This window comes from Microchirus variegatus, assembly GCF_963457635.1.
Source record: "Microchirus variegatus genome assembly, chromosome: 17".
Classification (NCBI taxonomy): Eukaryota; Metazoa; Chordata; class Actinopteri; order Pleuronectiformes; family Soleidae; genus Microchirus; species Microchirus variegatus.
In genome coordinates, this window is record NC_139818.1 from 20,629,768 (window position 1) to 20,652,588 (window position 22,821).

Here is a 22,821-nt window from a genome sequence, read left to right on the forward strand (position 1 = left end):
GTTAGTATTAGCTGGTTTTTAGGCACCAACTTAGCCAACTTTAGCACTATATTTAGCGAGTATTCAATCAGACAACCATGGCGACAAATCTAGTGACTTTTTCTAGTGTTATTAGAGACTTTTGGACACTGATATTCACAAGAATCAACAGAAGAATGTTAATTTGTAGTTCTAAACATGTTTATTTATGGTGTACAACGATATTCCTCTCTCTTAAAGCATCCATTACAATTAGATACACATGGTACATTATGCAAAGTAGGTGATGATGTCATTTAGTGACTTTTAGCACAGCAAATGGCTTATTTCCTGACTGAAGAGTTGGCAACACTGCTTTCAGGTTTAGCTTGCAGCTAATTGTGAGCCTTGTGTTCCCTTCTCAGTCCAAAACTATTTACCAGCCTGTGTGTTTGTCGTTGTTGTCTTATTTTACTGTGCACCAGCTTCTTCTATCATTATTTCCAGGAATTACCCTGGATTTCCACTGGACGCGGAACGACGGCGGCGGCGCGGAGCCTTGGGAGCCAGTGGTATTCACGGAAGATCGGGCAATAATCTCAAACGGACGCGAGTTCGCGAGATCCAGCGATAGACTGTGTGTATAAAGGAAACAACAACAACACAGCTTCTTTCATTCTCTGATGTGGAAGAACTCCACTCCACTTCAACAATCAGTCTCTCGTCGTACATTATGACTCTCAGAGACGCTCTGATTAATTAACTGTTTACCTGGCAGCACTGGTCACGACGTAATGTTGATGTGAAGTCGTGACCTGCGTATTGTGACCTGCGTATTGTGTTTTATTTTGAAGGGGGGGCGGAAATGTTTTGCTTTGATTCTGTGTCGCTTTTCCTGTCTGGTGCAAACTGCTTCGTTGAAATTTTACGAGGTTCAGCAGCGGCAACGGAAAAAATAGAACTGATTCCTATCGATAGCGCTGCGGCGAGGCAAGCCGCTTCTGGGACGCTGCCGTTCCGCGTCCAGTGGAAATCCAGGGTTAGTCGAGAGTGAAAACTGAGGTGCAGAAGTTTCTGAATGTGTTAGTCTGACTTTGACAATTTCCATTTAGTACAATTTCAATCACACTCACATGTTAACATGTATTTAAAAAGTCTGGTTTTAGTCGATCTAAGACAATAACGCAGTTTGTTCTAAGGTCCGGGTCGCCATGTCCTGGAAAATAAAACACTGAATCCCCTCAGGTCACCAAATTTAAACAGCAAATTCATCCTGCGGCCCACTTCACTCAAATGAGAGTGGAGTGTGCGTCGATGCGCGCTGACGAGAAAACAAGGTCAACGCCATCTCCAGCAGGTCGGCCCACACTGGACGAGAGCGCGGCTGAAGAGCCTGCGTTCGAACCCACACTAATCCACAGTGTGGTCCTGACCATACATAAAACATCACAGACAGTTCAGGAACGCTCATATACGATCTCCACATTGTCTTCTCGTCATAATTAAAAGCGTAAAAACATGTATATTGCATTGCGTATGTGAAACACAACGTACAGCACTATACGACTGGTTAATAATTCACTTTGTAGTGTGTGATTAATTAATCAGCACGGCCTTGGCACTTTTCTATACGTCTCTTTTTTTACGGAGCGGCTGAGGGCGTACGGTGGTTGTTTAAGTGCCGTCTTTCTGCTGTGATTTAATGTTACTCTTGTTTAAATGATGACAAAAGCTAAAAGTCTCGCAGCCGTTGTTGTAAATTTACTTTAAACACGTCCTTTACTGAGTGTTGAAGAAGACATTATTTGACTCACGGTTCTCATCTTGCCTTTATTCCCTCGTGTCAAATATCATCTGTGTAATGACGTGTTACTGTGTTATAGATCACTGTTAAGGATAGTGGTTGGAAATCATCACTTCAGCCTGCCCCGCTGTCTTCAATAAAACGCACAGCATTCACTGTGGTACGACAATGTTGACAATGTTGCCTGAGAGGACGATAAATTATCTCACCAAAAACCAACAAATGAAGGCCTGTGATAAACTTATTATTTTGTATTTTCTCAATTAATAAACGAGTCTGGTCAACAAATTGGCAGAAAATTCTTAAAAAATGTTAGAATTTGCAGATAGTGATATCACAAACTCTAGTATCTACCGATATCAAAAACTTGAGTATCTACCGATATCACAAACTCTAGTATCTACCGATATCAAAAACTTGAGTATCTACCGATATCACAAACTCTAGTATCTACCGATATCACAGACTCAAACATCTGCCGATACCGATATCACAAACTTGAGTACCTACCAATATCAAAAACTTGAGTATCTACCGATATCACAAACTCGAATATCTACCGATATCACAAACTCGAACATCTGCCGATACCGATATCACAAACTTGAGTACCTACCAATATCAAAAACTTGAGTATCTACTGATATCACAAACTCGAATATCTACCGATATTACAAACTCGAAAATCTGCCGATACCGATATCACAAACTTGAGTACCTACCAATATCAACAACTCGAGTATCTACCGATATCACAAACTCGAATATCTACCGATATCACAAACTCGAAAATCTGCTGATGCAATATCACAAACTCGAGTATCTACCAATATCACAAACTCGAGTATCTACCGATATCACAAACTTGAATATCTACCGATATCATAAACTCGAACATCTGCCGATACCGAAATTGCAAATCTGAGTAGCTGCCAATACCGATATCACAAACTCACGTATCTGCCGATATCACAAACTCGAATATATACTGATACCAATGTCACAAGCTTGAGTATCTGCCGATATCACAAACTAGAGTACCTGCCGGAACTCAAGTATCTGCCAAATACTGGTATCACAAATCGGAGTATCTGCCGATACCGATATCACCAATATCTGTTACACAGTTGGAGAATTATGTCTTTGAAATGACTCAGCACAATGTGTTGATAACGGCTTCATACGTTCATAAATGGTCTAAAATGACTGTATGGGACTAATATCGGTATCAGAGTTAGCGATATCGGTATCAGACACAAAAAAGTGGTACTGTCGTGATGTAAAACACATCAGTCTGTGTTGTTGAGAAACACAGAGGGAGTCATGTGGCGCTAACAGGCTTAATCAGCATTGTGAGTAAACTCATTTGACAATGGTTTGAAAGTTACGGACAGCTGTTGATATTTACAAGTGAAGCTGAAAAAGCTTTAGATCACACTCTTATTTGAGAGCAAAGTTCTGTTTGAAACGTTAACTTTAAACAACACTAAGCATATACGAACAGCACCTGTTCACACTTAAGACTTAACAAAAACTGACAACACTGCGCTGACTCATTGCTCACTAAGAAAATATTCATTTATTTACTTTTACTCTTTCGCTCCTGGGAGACGAAAAACCACAGTGCCTTCAATTTTGCTTTTTTATATAAAATGAAATAGAAGAGAGACGGATACAAAAAAAAAACTGTTTTTATCAAAGCTCTGGGCGCATGAGTGACTTCATTGAGCCCGGAGAGAGGCGGCGATACAAGAGGGCAAATGAAAGAAAGTGATATTCTCAGAAAGGACAGAAAGAAGCAAAACAAGCAAAAAGGAATATCGTTGGACACGAGTTATAAAATCTGGATGAGGTACGAGCGGCGAGAAACTCCTGACAGCTGCACTCGTGGGGTCTGGCAGTGAGAATTTGATGTTGTTATTCTGACCCCTCTCACTCTCAGCGTCAGCATCTGAACAAATTTGACAGACGCGACTGGGGAATATTTAGCCCCGCGTGCCGAGCCAAGCCTCTGACAAATCAGCTGGTTAGGAGCCGTCACAGACGACGTGTAAAATAGTGTGTATTTGTTGGTTTATTCAGCTGGACAGTCTCGCCTAAAGCACAGGGAGACGCCGCTCGCAGAGAACGTCTCATTAGCTGATTAACGGCTATCGAAGACAAAGATGCACCAAAGTGAGTCAACGTGTCTGCGGCGAAGGCCTCGCTGAGTCACAGCTGCTGCCGCCGTCACCGGGTCAAAGTCTGTCGCCCGGCTGTTGTGACATGACAAGTGAGATGAGTCAAAACGCTGACTGTGTTTACATCCCTGCTAATTATACAGAGATAGGTATTTAAGGGGCGGCGCACTCGCTAATGCTAATGAAGGTTTATGTTACACACACACACACACACACATGCTGTCAACATTCAGTCATCGCTCATAAAACTGCTAAATATCATGTTGTAGGAGTATTTCAGATGATTTTCTGCAAACCTAAGTGGTGTTTTCAGTTCCTGTTGCCAGGATTCGCACGGGACCTTGAAATCCTTGAAAGTTTATGAATTTGAAAAACAAACGCAAGAAAGAAGTTAAGTTGATATTTAGGTAAACGTCTCCCCTTGTTTGTTACGACGCCACCTACTGTTGCTCGATGTACGAAGACTATACAGAACAAATGTCAAGTTGTAATTACTAGGTGTCTTTCTGCGACGTAGAAAAAACTAGCACTAGGTTTGCGCACGTTTACGCACGTTAGCGCACGTTAGCGCATGACGCGTTTCCATGGCGACTGACCGGAAAAAGATGCGCGTGAGGTCATGTTTACGTGCCGCAACACCGGAGTCCAGGCACCGTTCACCAGTTAACTCCATTAGCTGCATTAGCTCGTTTAGCGCCGGTTAGCGCGCCTCTACAGTCGAACTGGAGCGGTCTGTTTATTAAACGAAAAGAGCAGCGCTACAAATAACCAGCGTACCTGTGTACTGCGTATGTGTGCCTCTGTTTTTAAAGTTTAGCGTTACTTCAGCGAGTCATTTTAACAATCGGGAGTCACGTAAACATGGAACGTCACGCGTGTCTTTTTCTGGTCAGTCGTCATGGAAACGCGTTAACGTGCCCAGCACTAGAGGAAACGCAATTGCGCAATTGACGACGTGATGCCTGGGAAATGAAAATCCCAAAGATCTCTGACTCACCAAAGACTGACTTTGACCAAGATCCCAAGGACAATAACTTCATCAATAAAAGTGGACGCCATGGGCGAAGGCGCTCTTAATAACTAGTTGCCCTCTCTCCATCTTCAGCTGTGTCAGAACATTCAGTCATTGAATTTGAGGGACTTGGTCCTGGAAAGTCCTTGAAATTGATGTCAACCAAAGGTTTGGGGAATCTGTTGTTGCCTTTTCTATCATCTCAAACCAGCCTGGTCCTTCTCCTCTGACCTCTGACCGTCAGAAAGCTGCCGCTCACTGGATATTTTCTCTCTGTAGACCCTATCTCTGTGTGTGAACATCCCAGTAGATCAGCAGGTTTCTGAAATGCTAAGACCACCAACAACCCTGCCATGTAAAAAAATGTATCTCAATTTTCTTACCGAACTTTGATCTTCATAACATAAGACATAAATACAAGTCTAAATGCCCAATTTGTTGCCATTGGGTTGGCTACTTTGATTTAAAGTGTACCATGTCTTTATTAAGACACAAAAATGTCTTTGTAGTTGTTCGTCCGTTGGTTTTTATGCGTTTACTCATTAGAAGACATTGAACAAGTCCTTCAATTCAAAGACGACACAATTTCAAAAAGAAACTTTAAGCAGCTCCCAAAAAAAAAAAATCCCATGTAACTTCTACCGGGCTTTCATGTGAACACAGCATGAGCAGCCATTAACATTACAGGTCGAAAATCAAAGGCAAGACGTGTCTTCATCCATCATTAATCCTCAACGCTAAAACAAAAGCAACGCCGCTCAACTGTTTAATCTGGTACGGAGTCAGAGCCACACATGGAAAAACTAAAAAGTCTGTAAATACTGTAAACTGTAAATATCCTTGTGTGCTCAAATGGCGAAGATACACAGCCACAGAATGAATCTGAGGTGTTTTGTAAAGCATTTGAAGGAGAAGAATCTTGTGATATTCATCTCGTTCCAAATCATTAACCTGTCAACGCAAACTTCAACGTAAACAGGATAAACACGGACGAGTTAAAGCCAAACCTTCATTCCCTCTGTGTGTTTTTTTTTTTTCATAAACACCTTTAGTCATCCATCAAATGTCAGTGCAGCTTGACCTGGAAAATGTGGGCATGAAGCAGCTCTCACTGCCTACCAGTAACTAAAATATCAAAGCAGCATGTATCTGTAGTCTTGGCATGCTTCTGCACAAACTCTGTACAGGCAGGGAAATCAGACCTTCTCTTTTTTTTTGGGGAGGAATTCAAAGCTACATGCAGTGATGGAAGAAGTAATCCAGTGTGAATCTAGTTTCTTTTCCTGTGAGGACGTTGAAGGAAATCATCGCAGACACGGCGGAAAACCTTATATCTCGTCAGATTTAAAACGATTCGTATGAACCGACGCTCAGGTATAATTACTCTGTGATTCACCTTCGCCAGAACTTCGTGACGAGTCCTGACAGCGCAGGAGATTAGTAAAAAGAGACTAATCACCGGGTTTTCTGATATAAGAAGTCTAATCTCACTTTAGTCATGTGCGTCTCAAACTATTTTCCCATACCGTAAGTTTCCCTACGATGTAAATCCATAGCATAGCAGATGCTCTTTGAGTTGCCAATCTGTGCATGTGAGTGTTAACAGGCGGGGATGAAAGTGAGAAGAGTCCTTGGCATGTAATACAGTGTGTGTGTGTGTGTGTTTGGTGTGTGTGTGTGAGTGCGTTTCCCCTGCTACCTGATCTCCACTGACAGTCTAACCAGAGCAGAGCAGATCTTCCAGCCTTTGAAGGTCTCGTTTCCTCTTACACGGTTAAACCATCACCCTCTTTCTCACATTAACGTTTCTCTATCTGTCATCTCTCTGCTCGCTGTGTGTACGTGTCAATACGACATGTGCTGTACGGTCGTTAATGAAAGCAGGAAAAAGACAGCAGCTATAGACGTGTGGAAATATGGAGAAATAAGTAGCAGAGGTGGAAAGTAATTAATTATTATATACTAGTATAAGTGTAATTGAGATGGTTTTTTTTTGTGTACTTGTACTTTTTAAAGTACTTTTACTTTTAATTAAGTATGTTTTTCTGGAAGTACTGTACTTCACTACATTTTAGATCACACCTGTTACTGAGTGGAAATAATGTTGGCATGAATTCAAAAATAAAATTAAATAAAAATAAATAAATGAATGCACAGGAAACTTTGGCCGGGAATGATGAGAACAGGTGAACGATGAAGAGGACAGGTGAATGATGAGGACAGGTGAATGATGAAGAGGACAGGTGAATGATGAGGACAGGTGAATGATGAAGAGGACAGGTGAATGATGAGGACAGGTGAATGATGAAGAGGACAGGTGAAGGATGAGGACAGGTGAACGATGAAGAGGACATGTGAATGATGAAGAGGACATGTGAATGATGAAGAGGACAGGTGAAGGATGAGGACAGGTGAATGATGAAGAGGACAGGTGAATGATGAGGACAGGTGAATGAATGAATGACAAAGACAGGTGAATGATGAGGACTGGTGAATTATGAAGACAAATGAATTAAGAAGAGGACAGGTGAATGATGATGAGGAGAGGTGAATGATGATGGGGACAGGTGAATGAAGAAGAGGACAGGTGAATGATGGGTACAGGTGAATGATGATGAGGACAGGTGAATGATGATGATGAGAGATGAATGATGATGAGGACAGGTGAATGATGAAGAGGACAGGTGAATGATGAAGACAGGTGAATGATGAGGACAGAGGACAAGTGAATGATGAGAATAGGTGAATGATGAGGACAGGTGAATGATGATGAGGACAGGTGAATATAATGAGGACAGGTGAATATAATGAGGACAGGTGAATGATGAGGACCAGGTGAATGATGAGGACAGTTGAATGACAAGGACAGAGGACAGGTGAATGATGAGGACAGTTGAATGACAAGGACAGAGGACAGGTGAATGATGAGGACAAGTGAATGAAAAGGCTCCATAATTATTTCATACCGGACCTTTAAAAGTACCCTGCATCTTTGTTTGCTTTCAGCTCCATCTCTTGTTTGTCTGCCTTCTGAACAGGATTGTGTGCGTGAAAGCAGTGCAGTCTTTACACAGCTGCAAATGTTCTCCTGTCATGCCCGTTTACTCACCACTACATTGGATTTGAACTGCAGCAGCAGCAGCAGCCTGTGGTTAAATTGCCAACTCTTATTGTAGTTTAAAGGGGAATTTAGCCAATTTCTACAAACCCCCTGAAAACACAATGCAGCAGATGAGGGAGGTCAAAAACATGAAGACGTGGCAAATGAGGGGATTTGTTACAGCCAAGAAGGCCATTTTGAGACTTTTTATACTATGGCTATAACATAAACTCCCTTTTCACTCATATCTGTAAACTTTGTTTTGCTCGATAGGAGCAGCGCTGCTCTCCATTTCACCTGAAGAAGACGAGGGTCCTCATCGCTGCCAACACACACTACAAAGTTCTCGCAGAGAGCAAACAGCAACTGGACTGAAATAACAGAGGAAACTCAGCACGGCAGGCCTCGCTGATTACATTAAAACACAACACGCAGAGAAGAAGAAAAAAAATAAAATAAAATAAAGGTAGTACACACAACATGCCGCAGAGACTCACCGCCGAGGTATAATAACATAGCTGTGCACACACAAAACACACACACAAGAGCAATGTTTCACACAAGAACAACCTTTTCAAAAGAAATTTCTGTTTTGTATGCACGCACGCACGCACGCACACAGGTTTGCACAGCTAACACACTGCATTGACTTCCATTTTTTTTTGCTTATTTAACCATAAAAAGGGCCAGAAAATGTAAGTGCTTTTGTCCATTTTTTCAGAATAACTCTCAATATCTGGCAGTTATTTGCAATTCGCTGCACGCTAAAAAAAATTAAAACAATAAAAAACAGTGTATTAAATATTTAAAATGAAGATGCAACTAAAAGTTTTGCATGTTAAATTTGAACAGCATAAAACACATTTTCCAACTCTTTCCTCTCTGACGTCAAAATAATAGCCACACGTTTGACTTTGACGTGCAACTTCGCATCTTTCAAAAACTGTTGAAACGTTTTCGATAGCACAAATTACGGTGATGCAAACGTGTCATCTGCAATGCGCTCGGTGTTTATGGGTTAATGACCAGGTTGTTGGATGTTTTCCCCCAAAAAAGCATTTCAAATTTAAAAAATGCGATTAAAATTCCATATTTAATAAAGTTCACCATTAAAAGGAAAGTTTGTGAATGAATCTCTGCAACCGAGGCTTAACTTGAAATTAGCAAAGTCGGGGGGGGGGAGGGGAATGTGTGACTCAGGTTGAATTCATTTTCAGAATGTTGATGTGACAAAAGATCGTCTTCAGGAGACTTTTCTCCCTCAATGGACCTGGACTCCTCTGCAAAAATATATGAATAGAAAAGGTTTATGGGCAGCATCTGTCATCTAAATCACTAAATATCTTTTTGTGATGTTTACAGAAAGAGATTGTGGGGAGAATTCGGTAGAGACGAAAATCAGGGCTGCTTTCTTCAGCAGGGACAGGCGGGGGAACTTTCCTGGAGATGAAGAAAACCAATAATTCACACATACCTGTGATGTAATGGGCTTTCAGAGAGCTTTTCCCGGGCAAAATGACTGGGACTGCCTGGGCCTCTGATAGACACTAGCCGTGAAAGTGCAGACTTTGAAGGGAAGTGGAGGAGGGGGGGGGGGCTTTTGGCTGTGCCAGCTTCATATCTAACCAGCCAGAGAATCAGGGTCAGAACCAAATTACCTCCCAAAGGTTTGAGGAAAGGATAAAGGAGATGGAGAAGAAGAGAGGAGATGGAGGTGTGGAAGATGTCTTTTATTTGCTGGAGGAGTGTGTGAGAGAAAGAAAAGGAAGATTAAAGAGGAGATAAAGAGTGATAAACTGCCCGCGGGGAAAGTGGCAGTGGTTAACGCCGTCTGATCTCTGCTTCATTTGCTCCGGAGAGTTTAAAAGGCCAATATGATTTTTTTATAGCCCGATGTTAATTTTTATGACACCTGGAGAAACTAAGTCAGGTGGGATTATGTGTTTTTATGGAGGAGAAGAGTTAAACTGAAGAGTCGCTAAATCTGCTGCTCTGAACACACACAGCGACATCTGCTTTGCTACGTACTGTATTTAACATACTGTTAATAAAATTAAGATTTTTGAACCAATATGGAGTTTAGGATGTAGTGGAGAGGTCTCAAACTCGAGACCTCTCATTTGATTTCACGACTTAATGTCAAATTATAATTAGGGCTGAGCAATTAATCGAAAAAATTACCTTTATAGATTAAATATTGTCCCGACAGACTGAAAAAACTGCACTGGATCTGCACAAACATCCCACAGTTATCATTTTAAAATATGTGATTCGGATGAAAATCAGAACAATTGTGTAAAAATTATCATATCGCAATATAATTTGCAATTTTATATTCAAAAAAAGCATTACTGTATGTATTTTTTAAGTTAACAGGATAATTTTGCATCCTAAATGTAGACTTTGTATGGTTCCATTTCAAAATAAACACTGTTTTATATTGATATTCGGTGAAATTATCCATTTGCCCTGATACACTTTGACAGTGAGCTGACTTTCTTCTCAAAAACAAAAAGTATTTCGGAATGACTTGAAATGTACCATTGTAATAGTCGGCATCGCCCTGAATAAGGATCTGTTGAAAATATTTGCAAACCTCTTAAGGAATAATTTTATTGAATTTTTGAAAATCAGGAAATTATCCAAATGCCCTGATGCACTTTGACAGTGAGCTGACTTTCTTCTCAAAAACAAAAAGTATCTCGGAATGATTTTAAATTTACCATCATAATAGTCGGCATTGCCCTGAACAAGGATCTGTTGAAAATATTTGCAAACCTCTTAAGGAATATTTTTAATGAATTTTTTAACTATTTCGATAACATGATGGAATATCGTGACACACTTTTAAGCTAACATCCCTAAACGGATGCTTTTCCCCCAAAAAAAACCTGCTGCTGTATGTACACACACAAATGCTTCCTCAGTCATGTCTGATAGTATTGCGTGACAGAGCCTGTGTTCCAAAGAAGGAACCAGCATCATTTCTGCACACAAATGCCAAACAGAGCTCCAACAAACAAACAACAAAAATCACCTGAAGATACAGCTGCAGCTTAAAAACACTCAAATCCTCTTTATGGTCGACAAAGAGTCGGACAAATAAACTGTGAGCTCACCTTGTTCCCTATGGCTTTCTTGGGGGGGAAGTTGAAGGCGTCCACCTGTGGGAACCTGGCTCTCAGGTGGTTGTGGAGCTCCCTGAACTCCGTGTAGCGTCTGTACACGTTCCACTCGTTGTCCAGGATACGTATATACACCTGAGGATAAGGAAATTAGGAAATTCAGTCGTCAAATACGCTGGGAAAATTGCACAAAGCCATTTTTTTGCTGCATATATTTGTTTTACAATATGAGTATTTTCACTTTCATGCCGCACCCACATTACAGAGAAAAGCTTGTGTTGATAGACGTGACTGTGCTGCCACTATTTCTATGCTCCATTAACTGCTTTATTCAGACTCAGGGAAAGAGTGGGGAGCAGAGATGGAGAGAGGAGGAGGGGGAAGATGAGCCTATTATGACAAAGAGAGAACTCACAAAAAAAAGAAGAGCTGGGTTCAATTTTCACGGTAAAAAAAACAGAATGGCTTATGAAATTTTTTTTTTTTTTAAAACGCACAACCACAAAAAATAGACTTCATACAAAGATTGATTGAAAAATCGACCAAGTGTACCTCGCTTTAACTTCCCCCTCCCTACCACGCTAAAATAACATAAACAAAAGGTGTATTGTGTGTTTCTAATCAAAGATTTTTTTTAAATGTTTGTCATTATAGTCGGACAACAAACCCCAAGGAGATGATTTCTCGCTGATTTTACTTGGCTTTCAGGGTCAAAAGCAGAACTCTTTTTACGTTTTTTTTGCGCTCAATTAAACGGACATGAGAGCCAAGAGAGATTATCACAAACATGAAGAAATGTGGCATTTACAGACAGACGGTCATTACAGGGAGACTGACAGCTGAAACTTCTTGACACGCACGTCTAGACACTTTGAATGCCATAACAAGATAGGAGGAAAAAAATGACAGTTAACATTAACAGCTGAATGAAAAGCTCTGGAATATGTAGCATCATTTAAATGGATTTCAAAGAAATACTGTTTCTTTATACATCTTTTTCTACTGTATCACCTCTATGATCACTTAATATAAATATAGCTCAGCTTCAAATAATTCCAGGTCCTTTCATTAAGTTAGTCCAGTGACAAATTTATGAACCTAAGTAAGAACAATGGCTATAGTCATATAGTATAGTATAAGAGTTAGGGTTATATAATAACACATTTTTAATGATTCCAATTTGATGAAATATCCATAGATGTCTTGGTTAAAGGCGCCATATGTAAGATTGTGGCCAAAAACGGTTACTACACTCAAATTCAAAATACCGAGGTCTTTTAGGTTACGTTTTCTCTGCCATTATAGCTCAGACGTACTGTAAGTGACAACCCGTGGTTGCTCGGCAGCTGAGACTCTACTGACTGCAATGATTGGTAGATGGCGATAGGTGGCGCCACATGCCAAAACATAAACATGATTTGCAGTCTGCAAAATATTTTTTTCAATGCAAATATTTTGGCTGTACTGTTGTTGTTGTTGGTGAGTTCAGTATTTCATATGAACATTATTCCTGAGTCTCTGTGACATATTAGGAGGATTTTACGATCCGTTGCTTTAGATTTATTACATAATGCACCTTTAAGTTTGACGAGATGTCCAGAAAAATCTCATATGTTTCAAAGCATCTGCTTTTCTACGAGTCGCAACCGCACCAGAGCAAAGGCCAGACTCTGAGAAAGTGACATGATGGAAGCAGACAAGAGCATTAATGGAGACTGGAGACTTGTTACCTCAGCACTTTTCCCTCTGACCTGTGGACGCTCATCTAAATTTATTTTTTGCAAGTTAAGAGGAAAGGTTTGTGTGTGTGTGTGTGTGTGTGTGCGTGTGCTGACTAAACGAGCCATAATGAACGCCTCCTGCAGGACTTCGAAGTTTACTTCATAAGAACAGAACTAAGATGTTTAGTTTTAAAGAAAGAGATTGCATCTTTTAATAAAGCACACAAAAGGAAGTCAATCAGTCAATGTCACTGAGTGGCTTTGGCATCTAAAACTAAAAGTAAGTGAATTGAATGTAAGTTTAATTAGTATTTCATTCATTATACACAAGAATTCTCATGCATCCACATTTGCATGCTAACCAGATTCAGTGCAAAGACAGGCATGCTAACGTCAAGGCCAGAATGAGCAATTACTCATATGTGTGAAGCCTTTAAATATAACGTTAGCCTAATAGCAATTGCCTGAGTCATTTTTTTGGTAATTGTGATATCTGCCTAACTTTACCAATGTGCTTGCTAAACAAATGTGGTTTTTTTCTTGTTTTCCGAAAACGTTCAAATATGACTTAAGCAAATATGCTATTAGGCTAACGATTAGTTAAGCTATATAATGTATTCTATATATTATTGTTCAACTTGGGAACTGTGCTTTTAAATATTCTATGATTGATTAAGGCTGCGTTCACACCAGCGTTCTTAATCGAACCCGAGTTTGTTTGCTCGGAAAGTCCGGTTCGTTTGGGGATACCGAAAGTCAAACCAAATGCAGGAAGTGGACTACAACGCAGGGCATTGTGGGTACAACACAACCAAGACCGGTCAATGGTCAACTGTGAACTCTTACAGAATGAGGCGGAAACAGATGTTAACCCATAGATGAGCTACTTTTCTTGTTCATGTGTTTGAGTTGTCTTCTCCTTCAGTAATCCTTGATGCAGCGCCACCTTCAGGCGAGGAGGGGAATATGTTATACAAAAGGTTGCGTGTAGCTGATGCAATCGATCACTAAATGAACCGTCAACTATTTTGATAATCGATTAATCGGTTTGAAGTTTTTTTTCAAGATTTCTGATTGTTTCAGCTTCTTAAATGTGAATATTTTCTGGTTTCTTTGCTCTGTTTAACAAATAAATCATTAAAACTGAATAATTTTGGTATGAGGACATTTGAAATCATCATCATTTCCAGGTTTGACAAACACTGATTGACATTTTCATGGCTCAAACGATACCTCGATGAAAATAATCGATAGTTGCAGTTTCGTGGTAGTGTGAAGTGTGAAAGCAAACTCTCTAGCTATCTCCAGTCTAGTGGATTATTGGGTGTGAAAACGACCTAAATTTCACTGCTCATACTTGGACCGAAATGCACCTTGAGCCAATAATAATGAATAAATTGCCTCACATTTATTGTCATCCACGATGAACCCTCAGCACCTGCTTCAAGCACCAGGCAATACTTTTAAAAACATGAAAAAAAAAAAAAAGAGTCCTCATGTAGTGCGTGTTATTCGAGCCACATGTCATCTCCTGGGTCAAAATGACGCATTAAGGGGCTGCATTAGCGAGTGTGACGATGAAATCGGTCCCGTAATGTCTGTAGTTTCTCACACATTTAAATGGCTCACCGAGTACGGCGGTATCAGCACAGCGAGGTTAATCCACTTTACACCGTTTCATTGGAACACTTATTTATGGAAACACATTAGCCTCCGCGCACACACACACACAGCTAGCAGCAGTCCCTTCTTCTGACTAACAGCAAACACTCCGTCTTCTATCTTTGACAAAAATCTGAAGCATTCTATAGTATTTAAGCACTAACCTATTTATATATATATATATATATGTATGTATGTATATATATATATATATACATATATATATATATATATATATATATATACACACACATTAATTGTTTTAGGTGTCTTGGGTTTATTTGGCTAGTAGGAGGTGTTTTAGTATACTATATAGCGTAGTGTTAGCATGTTTTATATTTAGCATTTGATAATTGTTATGTATGCATTTCCGTTTAAGCATGTTATATAGCTTTAGCGTGTATTTCTGGTGTATTATAGTGTAGTTTTAGCTTGTTTATCATGTCATTTTACTGTTTAACTAGGGTTGAAAGAGTTGAAAGCAATAGCATTAGCTATAAACACTCCGTACAGCAAATATTTAAACACTAACCTATTTATATATGCACACATTAATTGCTTTAGGTGTCTTAGGTTTATTTGGCTAGTAAGGGGTGTTTTAGTGTACTATGTAGCGTAGTGTTAGCATGTTTTATATTTAGCATTTGATAATTGTTATGTATGCATTTCCGTTTAAGCCTGTTATATAGCTTTAGCGTGTATTTCTGGTGTATTATAGCGTAGTTTTAGCTTGTTTATCATGTTATTTTACTGTTTAACTAGGGTTGAAAGAGTTGAAAGCAATAGCATTAGCTATAAACTCTCCGAACAGCACTTCAGTGCTAACAAAAGAACAAGAGTCTCAAAATCATGTTTCAAAGGCACCTTGTGGAAAACGGTGGACTGCTTTTGGCTGTTGTCAGTACCTGGAAACATCCCAGGAATAATAATAATAATAATATGACCCACATGACTCAATGTAAAGTGAATCCATCTGTGCGATAGGATGCTAAAAAAGCCGCGTGTGACTTTTCTTTGACTCTGCACTTCAGGTGCTAACACTACATTCAGCTCCAAGCCGCCAAATTGCAGTGAATTGAAAGGTCAAGGGAAGAAAAAATAACGGTGCAGCAGCTGCTCCATCTCCGTAATGATACGTCTCACACAGTAGCAGCATTGCAATTTTTGGTCAATGCTATCTAATGTAGTCACAGAGAGATATTTCATTTCTCCGTCTGTGATATAACACATCATTAGAACAAAAACGGTAAAAACGTGCTCACTGTCTTCAGTCTCCGAGGAGCTGTCTTCACTGGCTTGTTTACTGCTGACATTTTGGATGACATTCCCTAATCAAATTCAATTTCTGATTTTGCTCTAGAGAGATGTCGTCTATATTTGACAAAAAAAAACAATTGGCCCATAAATGCGGGAAACACAATAATAATAAAAAAGAGATGTAAAATGTCACTTTGAGATGTTGGGTCTTTCTGTGTCTGTGGTAAATGTTCGGCTGACTTCACTGCCATGAATGTGAGTTGGGCACGGTTTTGTTTTGTGTGTGGGTCTCCGAGGTCACTCCCTGTGCTCGGAGCCCAACATGTAATCACTGTTATGTTGATGGATGGTGCGTGTGCACTTCCCACTACTTAAAGCTTAAATATCCCAGATAATTAGGGCGGCCAAAGTGGCTCATGGCACTTGTTTTCCTTCAGATTATTATTATTATTCCGTGGCTTTCCGGTCATTTTTGAGGGGTTTAACGTGCATAAAAACTCTGGAAACTTGGCATAGAGGTCAGGTGTGGCGAAAATGCGATATTGTCACAGTGCTTGGACATGTGCATTGCACCAGGGTCTCTATAGCACCCCCTAATGTGGAGAAACGTGGATGGAGCAAGCCAAAATTAAGTTGCACCAAATTTCACGAAACGTGGTGGTAACTTGTAATAACCCAAGAGGAACAAAAAAATTAATTAGGACCGTGGCCTCAACTCAACATGAAGTCGGCCATTTTGAATGTGGCATCCACCTTGGCGATTTGCACACTTCGTAAATGAACACACTCGCCTGAGTCTGCGTTTATCGACTCAACTGACATCAAAAAATGCAACAATTTGTACCAGACACATCAAAGACAAAAAGTTAGCAAAAGGTTTTGCACATTCAAAAGGGTGTGGCCATAGCAATTATCGGAAATTTGTTGAATTTGCCACAAAACAGGAAGTTCCCTATAACTTGGCCATACACTGACCGATCGCCTCGAAACTTCACACGTGACACGAGAGACCAAACCTGAACACATGTATGAACCCAATAGGACCCATGCCTTGCACCAGGGCTCTATAGCGCCCCCGAGGACAAATCGTGGATGGAGTTGAGGTCAGAGAACTGCTGCACTCCCCGGGGACGCTAGGGCCCATTCATGACTAATGCCATGAAATGTAATGTTCAAGGATGGGAGCATCCAAGTCCCGCCCCAGACCAATCATGACTCACTTTCAGACAGCTGTTGTCATAGAAAGGTCAAGAGCGAGCCGTTACGCAGCCCGTGTGGACAGCTGTATTAATTCATTATAACAGGAGAGTTCGGGCTGATGCACATGAGGAAGGAAATACATGACTGGATCCAAAGGTAAAGCCTGTGTAATGCTTCATCCCTCAAACTTGTGGATTATAAACTTGAAGAAAAAGGTAAACATCTGTATCTCATTGAGTTTGATGATTAAGAGCCCTTTCATATCCGTCCAGGATGACAAAATAGAATAAATTAAACATTCTGACTAGACAAGTCTGAATGTATTTTGTAGGCGGGTTTTAAATACTGACTGAAGAGTGTCCTCATTTTCTAAGCCTCTAAAACAGGTCATAATTCTTTAGAATGTTTCAAAACATAACTTTGATGCAGACAACAGTTACTTGTGCTGTGTTTCAATGAGCTTTGACTGACTCCTATAGATCAGTGGTGACATTTAAGAGCGACACAACTTGTCTCCAAGTGACATTATTGGGTAATTTTGACGGTACACCAGCTTAAAACAGGGCGAATGGACATGCACCCATTCATCACAGAGCAGAAACCTCACTTTTAGCTGAGGATGGGATGTATTTATGTGCTATAGCTCCACTGAGTGCAATTTTTATTTTCACTGACTGATGTCAAATGGCAGTTATCAAATGACATTATCTATGCCTGGATGGTGACGAAAGCTTTGCCCTGTGGTTTCCCAGCCTGCTTAGATGTAAAATGCACTTTCATTTATTAAAATCTCCATTAGTACAAGTGATAATGCATGATTCAAAGTTTGTACTTGTGTTGTGTGAAGAGAGGGGAGAACCTGGAGAACATGGAAATCTACTTGAAGTAGTAAAGTAACAGCCACAGCACGACTGCTTCCTGAGGAGAAAAGTCCTTCCACGCGCAGAGGAAACTCCAGAAATTAAGATCTGAGGAAACCTGCGAACGTATAATTGGAGAATTCTCTTTGTTTGACATCGTACTGGATCTGTAGCCCGCGGCTGTTCCAACAAGCAGGTGGAAATGGGACTCGCGGATGATAATGATCGGATGATAATCATGTATCTCTCTCTCCCTGCTGCATCTCTTTGAGGAGACTCTGATCTGTTGTTTCCACATCTGACAGCCAGGCTAACTGTGGTAAAAACAGTGTGTGAAACCCATTTCCAGCACCACAGGAGAGCCACACTGAGAGCCCTCTTGCTCACTTCACAGTTGGAAGACCACGCCACTGCCAGGAACAAACACAAAATAGCTGTCTAGTTTTTTTTTCTTTTCTCTTTTTTTTAATAAACGTATTATATCATCATCAAAAAAAAGCAAAAAAAAAAAGCACCCAATGAATAAAACGCCATCTGCTGCTCAACTGTTCTAACTAATTCCACCTATCCTCTGGTTAACAGATATGTAACAACATGCCTTAGTGTGTTGATTAGAGCAGAAAGAAGTAGGAAAGAAACAACAGGATGAAGAGAAATCACTTTAGAGAGAGCAGACCAGTGCCAAGTTCTCCACAGTGTCGATACGCTCTCCCATCTCAACCTAGGTTAACCATTATTTTTTCAAAAGAATCCCAAATCGGGAGCCATGTCTGGATCACCAGCAGAATCTAATTAATTTCTTCAATTACTCAACATGACAGCAACAGTAATCAGCTTTCATTGGCTGGTGATGTATGTAATTTCTGCCGCAAGGGGGTCCCTCGGTCAAAACAATAACAGAAGGCCTGGTTTGATGATGTCATAAAGCAGAATCACAGCCAAAAGGTTGGCAATGAGTAGATCCATTAGTCACAAAGTGTGCAGAATGGAATTAAAAAGCAAAAGACAACACACTGGCTAACGCATAGCATTGAACATGCTATGAGTTCTTCCTCACTCTGAGGTTTGATAGGGGGTTGAACCCAGAAGTTAAAGCTAATTATATTAAATTTCAATTTAATTCATTTGTATAGCGCCAGATCACGGCATACATTATCTCAAGGCACTGTATATAAAACTTTACTATATTATAGAGCGAAACCCAAAAATTCACATTCATCTGCCTAGACAGGTTGGGGTGAAAGGAAAACTTAAAGGTGGGGTGTTTTTTGCACATTTGTTATGATCTCTACGATAGACACCAGAGGTCATGCAGCTATTGCTGTGAAAATACGCAAGAGAGTCGTAGGAAAGTCATTTCAACAATAGTGGAGACTTCTAAGGATTTAAAGAATGTGAGTAAAGTTGCGTTGTAAGAAAGAACATTCATTCTTGTTGAAATAACCACTTACAATGCAAAGAGAAAAACATATAGACAGACAGAGAGGCTGATTACTACCTTGACTGCAGTGAAGGTGTTTATTTTAGAGCTCTGCCGCTCCTGGCATCCTGCAGAATTATACACTTAAAGGAGCCAGTGGATGCAGATGAGAAAGAGCCAAAGGAGAGGAGTTATGTTGTTGGAAGAGAAGGAGGAGGAGGAGGAGGAGGAGGAGGAGGAGGAAGTAAAGGCAATCAAGACAAGAGGCAAATTCAGATGATGCCTAAGCATTCTTTTCGACGAGCGTGTTTCCTTTTAAATTATACACACGAACAGCTAAATGGAGAAATTGCAGCCTGATTAAACGAGTGTCCACAAAGAAATCAGCAAATTAACATAGCTGCCGTGAATCTGGCGACATCGCAAAGCAACGGGCGTCACTTCAGCCGAAGCAAATCGACGTCCTTTTGTTCTGCGTCTAATGCTAAATCGAACAAAAGCAGCAACGCTGCCGCAATACATACAAATAATATAACGCTGTTGAAGACATAGTCGTACAACTTTGAGTTTAATCTCGATATGTCGACTCTATCTCGACGCGTGGACTGCATGCAAGAGATCAGATGTCTCGAGGCTACGGCAGAGATCATCGCACTCCCTCCAGACGATGGAAAAACAGACCAAGACCTCTCACGAGCAGAAGACCTGGTCGTCTTCTTCTAGTGAAACACAGAACAACTTTATGCTCTCATATTTATTGGCTTGAATGGCTTGAGGCAGCCAACCATGAGCAGTATAAGAATCTAAGATCTCACCCTGATGGGATTAAATCCCTACGTACCAACATTTGGTATCAAATGAAGACAGATTTTTCGATACCCAGACAAAAACACAAAGGTACTGAAGTTTGACGCTGAGCCCTACGTGCGTGAAACTTCTACTAAGTAACAAAAACTCCTCGTGTGAGTCACGGGTGAAGTGCCACAGCGAGATTTCACCTCAACCCCGGATTGCAGGACGTGAAAAAAACAGGTTGTTGAAGCTTCCAGGGCTAAGTTTATACCAAGGCATAATAGTGACTGCACACAATCAAAGAGTACTTTTAGTGCATCTTTTGTTCGTGGGTTTAAAGAACCATGGACGTGCTTCAGGCATAGCATACAATGAACCATTTAGAGTGCCATCCCTCTGTGCTACTAAAACAGCCAAGTGCCAAGTGCATGTTGGTGGATTGCTTTTTATGAGGTCAGACGGTAAGAAAGAGCAAACACTTCTCTGAAGAAGAAGAAATGTTATTACTTTGCACAGTCACAGAGTGTGTATTCTCCGTGTGCGCTCACAAACACGCGGCAAACGCAGCAACCGCGAGATCATCGATGCCACTTTTCACCATCTCAGAGTAAAATCACGGCAACAATAAACCTTTCTTCGACTCATAAAAGGCCGACACATCCACGGCTGCTCAGATAAGAAGTGTTTAGAGTCTTTTTGGGCTCTATTTTGCCTGCATTTGGGTTTATTGTGACTGTACAGGTGGTTCTTGCAGTGTCATACCCTTGAGCCCTGACTCTGTCCATCAACAGCTATGCATCGAATTCAAACGCCATTGAACAACACATTAAACACCATCCTCCCCTCAGTGTGAGATGCTTGCGGATAAGAGCGATGATTTAAGTGCCCGAAACGGAAATGTAATGTCAGTGACACCGATGCTCAACTTTACGCCGTGTCTGTTCCAGAGTGAGCGGCAGTAAAATAAAGCAGCCTCTCTGTGGCTTCCCAAGGGTGTTTAATCCATGACTGATGGATGCAAGTCCACGACAACGACTGTAATTATCGACATCATCATCACCGTAAAGACATTCATCATTACCGTCATCAACATCACAGCTATCCCCCCCTCTGTCACAAACCAGCCATTATCATAACCAATGTTCAGATTACTTTACGTAATCGTGCACGTCGCTATAAATGCACACATATAAGCATTAAAGGTACGGTAGGAGATAATTTTCTGGAGCATTCTTTTAACTGTAGGGCTTAAAATCCTCTTTATTTAATGCACTGTCACAAAAATGAAAATTGTCAGTCACCTGTGGAGCGGACAGGCCTGTAAAAAACACCATCCAATCATAGTGAACGGTCAATCAAAGTGAAAGATCCTCGGAAGACAACGCCAGTGCTTATGCTAGCCTGCTAAATCCAACAAGACAGTTGAAGCAACAGAAAAAGGTGCCAACAACAGGTGTTGGTTGCAAACGAAAGACGTTTTTTGGGGAAGCTACTGCCAAGAAAAAGGCTGATGCAGATCCAAGACTAGAACGAACATCGGTGCTGCTGCGTTTGAAGTATCCAGAGAACTACGGGAAGCCACCGATGCTCGTGAATCTGTGTTCGTTGTGGATCTGGAGGCGTAGCTTCAGAGGAAAGACTTGATACAATTGTTGTATATCTGCTCCTGGTCTTTCTTATGTCTCTCCCCCACCTCCCCTCTGTCCCCCATTTTTCCTTTCACCCCAACCCGTCGAGGCAGATGGCTGCACATCGTTGAGTCTGGTTCCGTCAGAGATTTCTTCCTGTTAAAAGGGAGTTTTTTCGCTCCACTAATGCCTAGTGTTTGCTCATTGTTGGGTTTCTCTGGTCTCCATGATGTTGCCTATGTACAGTGCCTTGAGATATTGTATGTTATGATTTGGCGCTATACAAATAAAATTGAATTGAAGACTGAAGAAAGGGGCTTGGGACTTATGAATTCAAATTGTAGTCTGCGCTAACTTTCTTGCAGGATCTCCAACCAATGTATACCATATACCATACATATGGGTGTACTATCTAATTTGAAGTTAAAGCACAACATCGGCATGCAGACAGTTAGCCTTCGGCTAAACAGAGTGACTAAAAACTGGGGATTGAGTAAAGTTTACCACCTCAGCTGCTCCGCTGTCTCCACAGTTAACCCAGCTGATACCCAGTTGCTAATATAAAGGCTAAATTAGAGGTGCTAACACATTTGCCACATTGTATTCCCCCCCCCCCCGGGAGGAAGCAGGGCAGTCCACAGCAAGCAGCGAGGCACACATCTGAAAGAAGTGTCAGAGAGGATGTCTCAATTATTCATCGAGCAGCTGATTTATGGGGGTTTCATATGGTGCATATTAAAAGCTTTGAGAGGCACGGGGAAGCCAACGACGGCTTATGTAACCGCTATTAATTAGGACCCTCTCTCTCTCTCTCTCTCTCACTCTGATACTCTTCCAATATGCAAACAACGACGGTTAAAGGTTGCGCGCCGCGAAAAGGTGCTGCGTGAGAGCGTGAAGAACGAGAACGAGCGCGAGAAAAGTTACGGGAGACGTTATTGAGCCTCTTTAGCGTAATTAAAACAGTACCAAGTGCAGCATCTATGTGTGGAAATTAGACGCTGAGCTCTTCTTTTTTTTTTTTGCTGATCAAAGAGAATTTCTCATTTGGAACATATGCATATAGTGTATAAAATAAGTGTATATGCAAAACAGCCGGGGA

The 22,821-nt window shown here is 40.8% G+C and overlaps 1 protein-coding gene across 1 annotated transcript in view; it reads right to left on the minus strand.

The window, feature by feature from the left end:
* snx29 (sorting nexin 29) overlaps positions 1–22,821 on the minus strand; it is a 127,064-nt gene that overhangs the window by 16,633 nt on the left and 87,610 nt on the right. Inside the window, exon 19 of the mRNA XM_083904118.1 lies at positions 11,174–11,314. Within this exon, the coding sequence (XP_083760244.1) occupies positions 11,174–11,314 (141 nt within the window). The remainder of the gene's footprint in view (positions 1–11,173; positions 11,315–22,821) is intronic.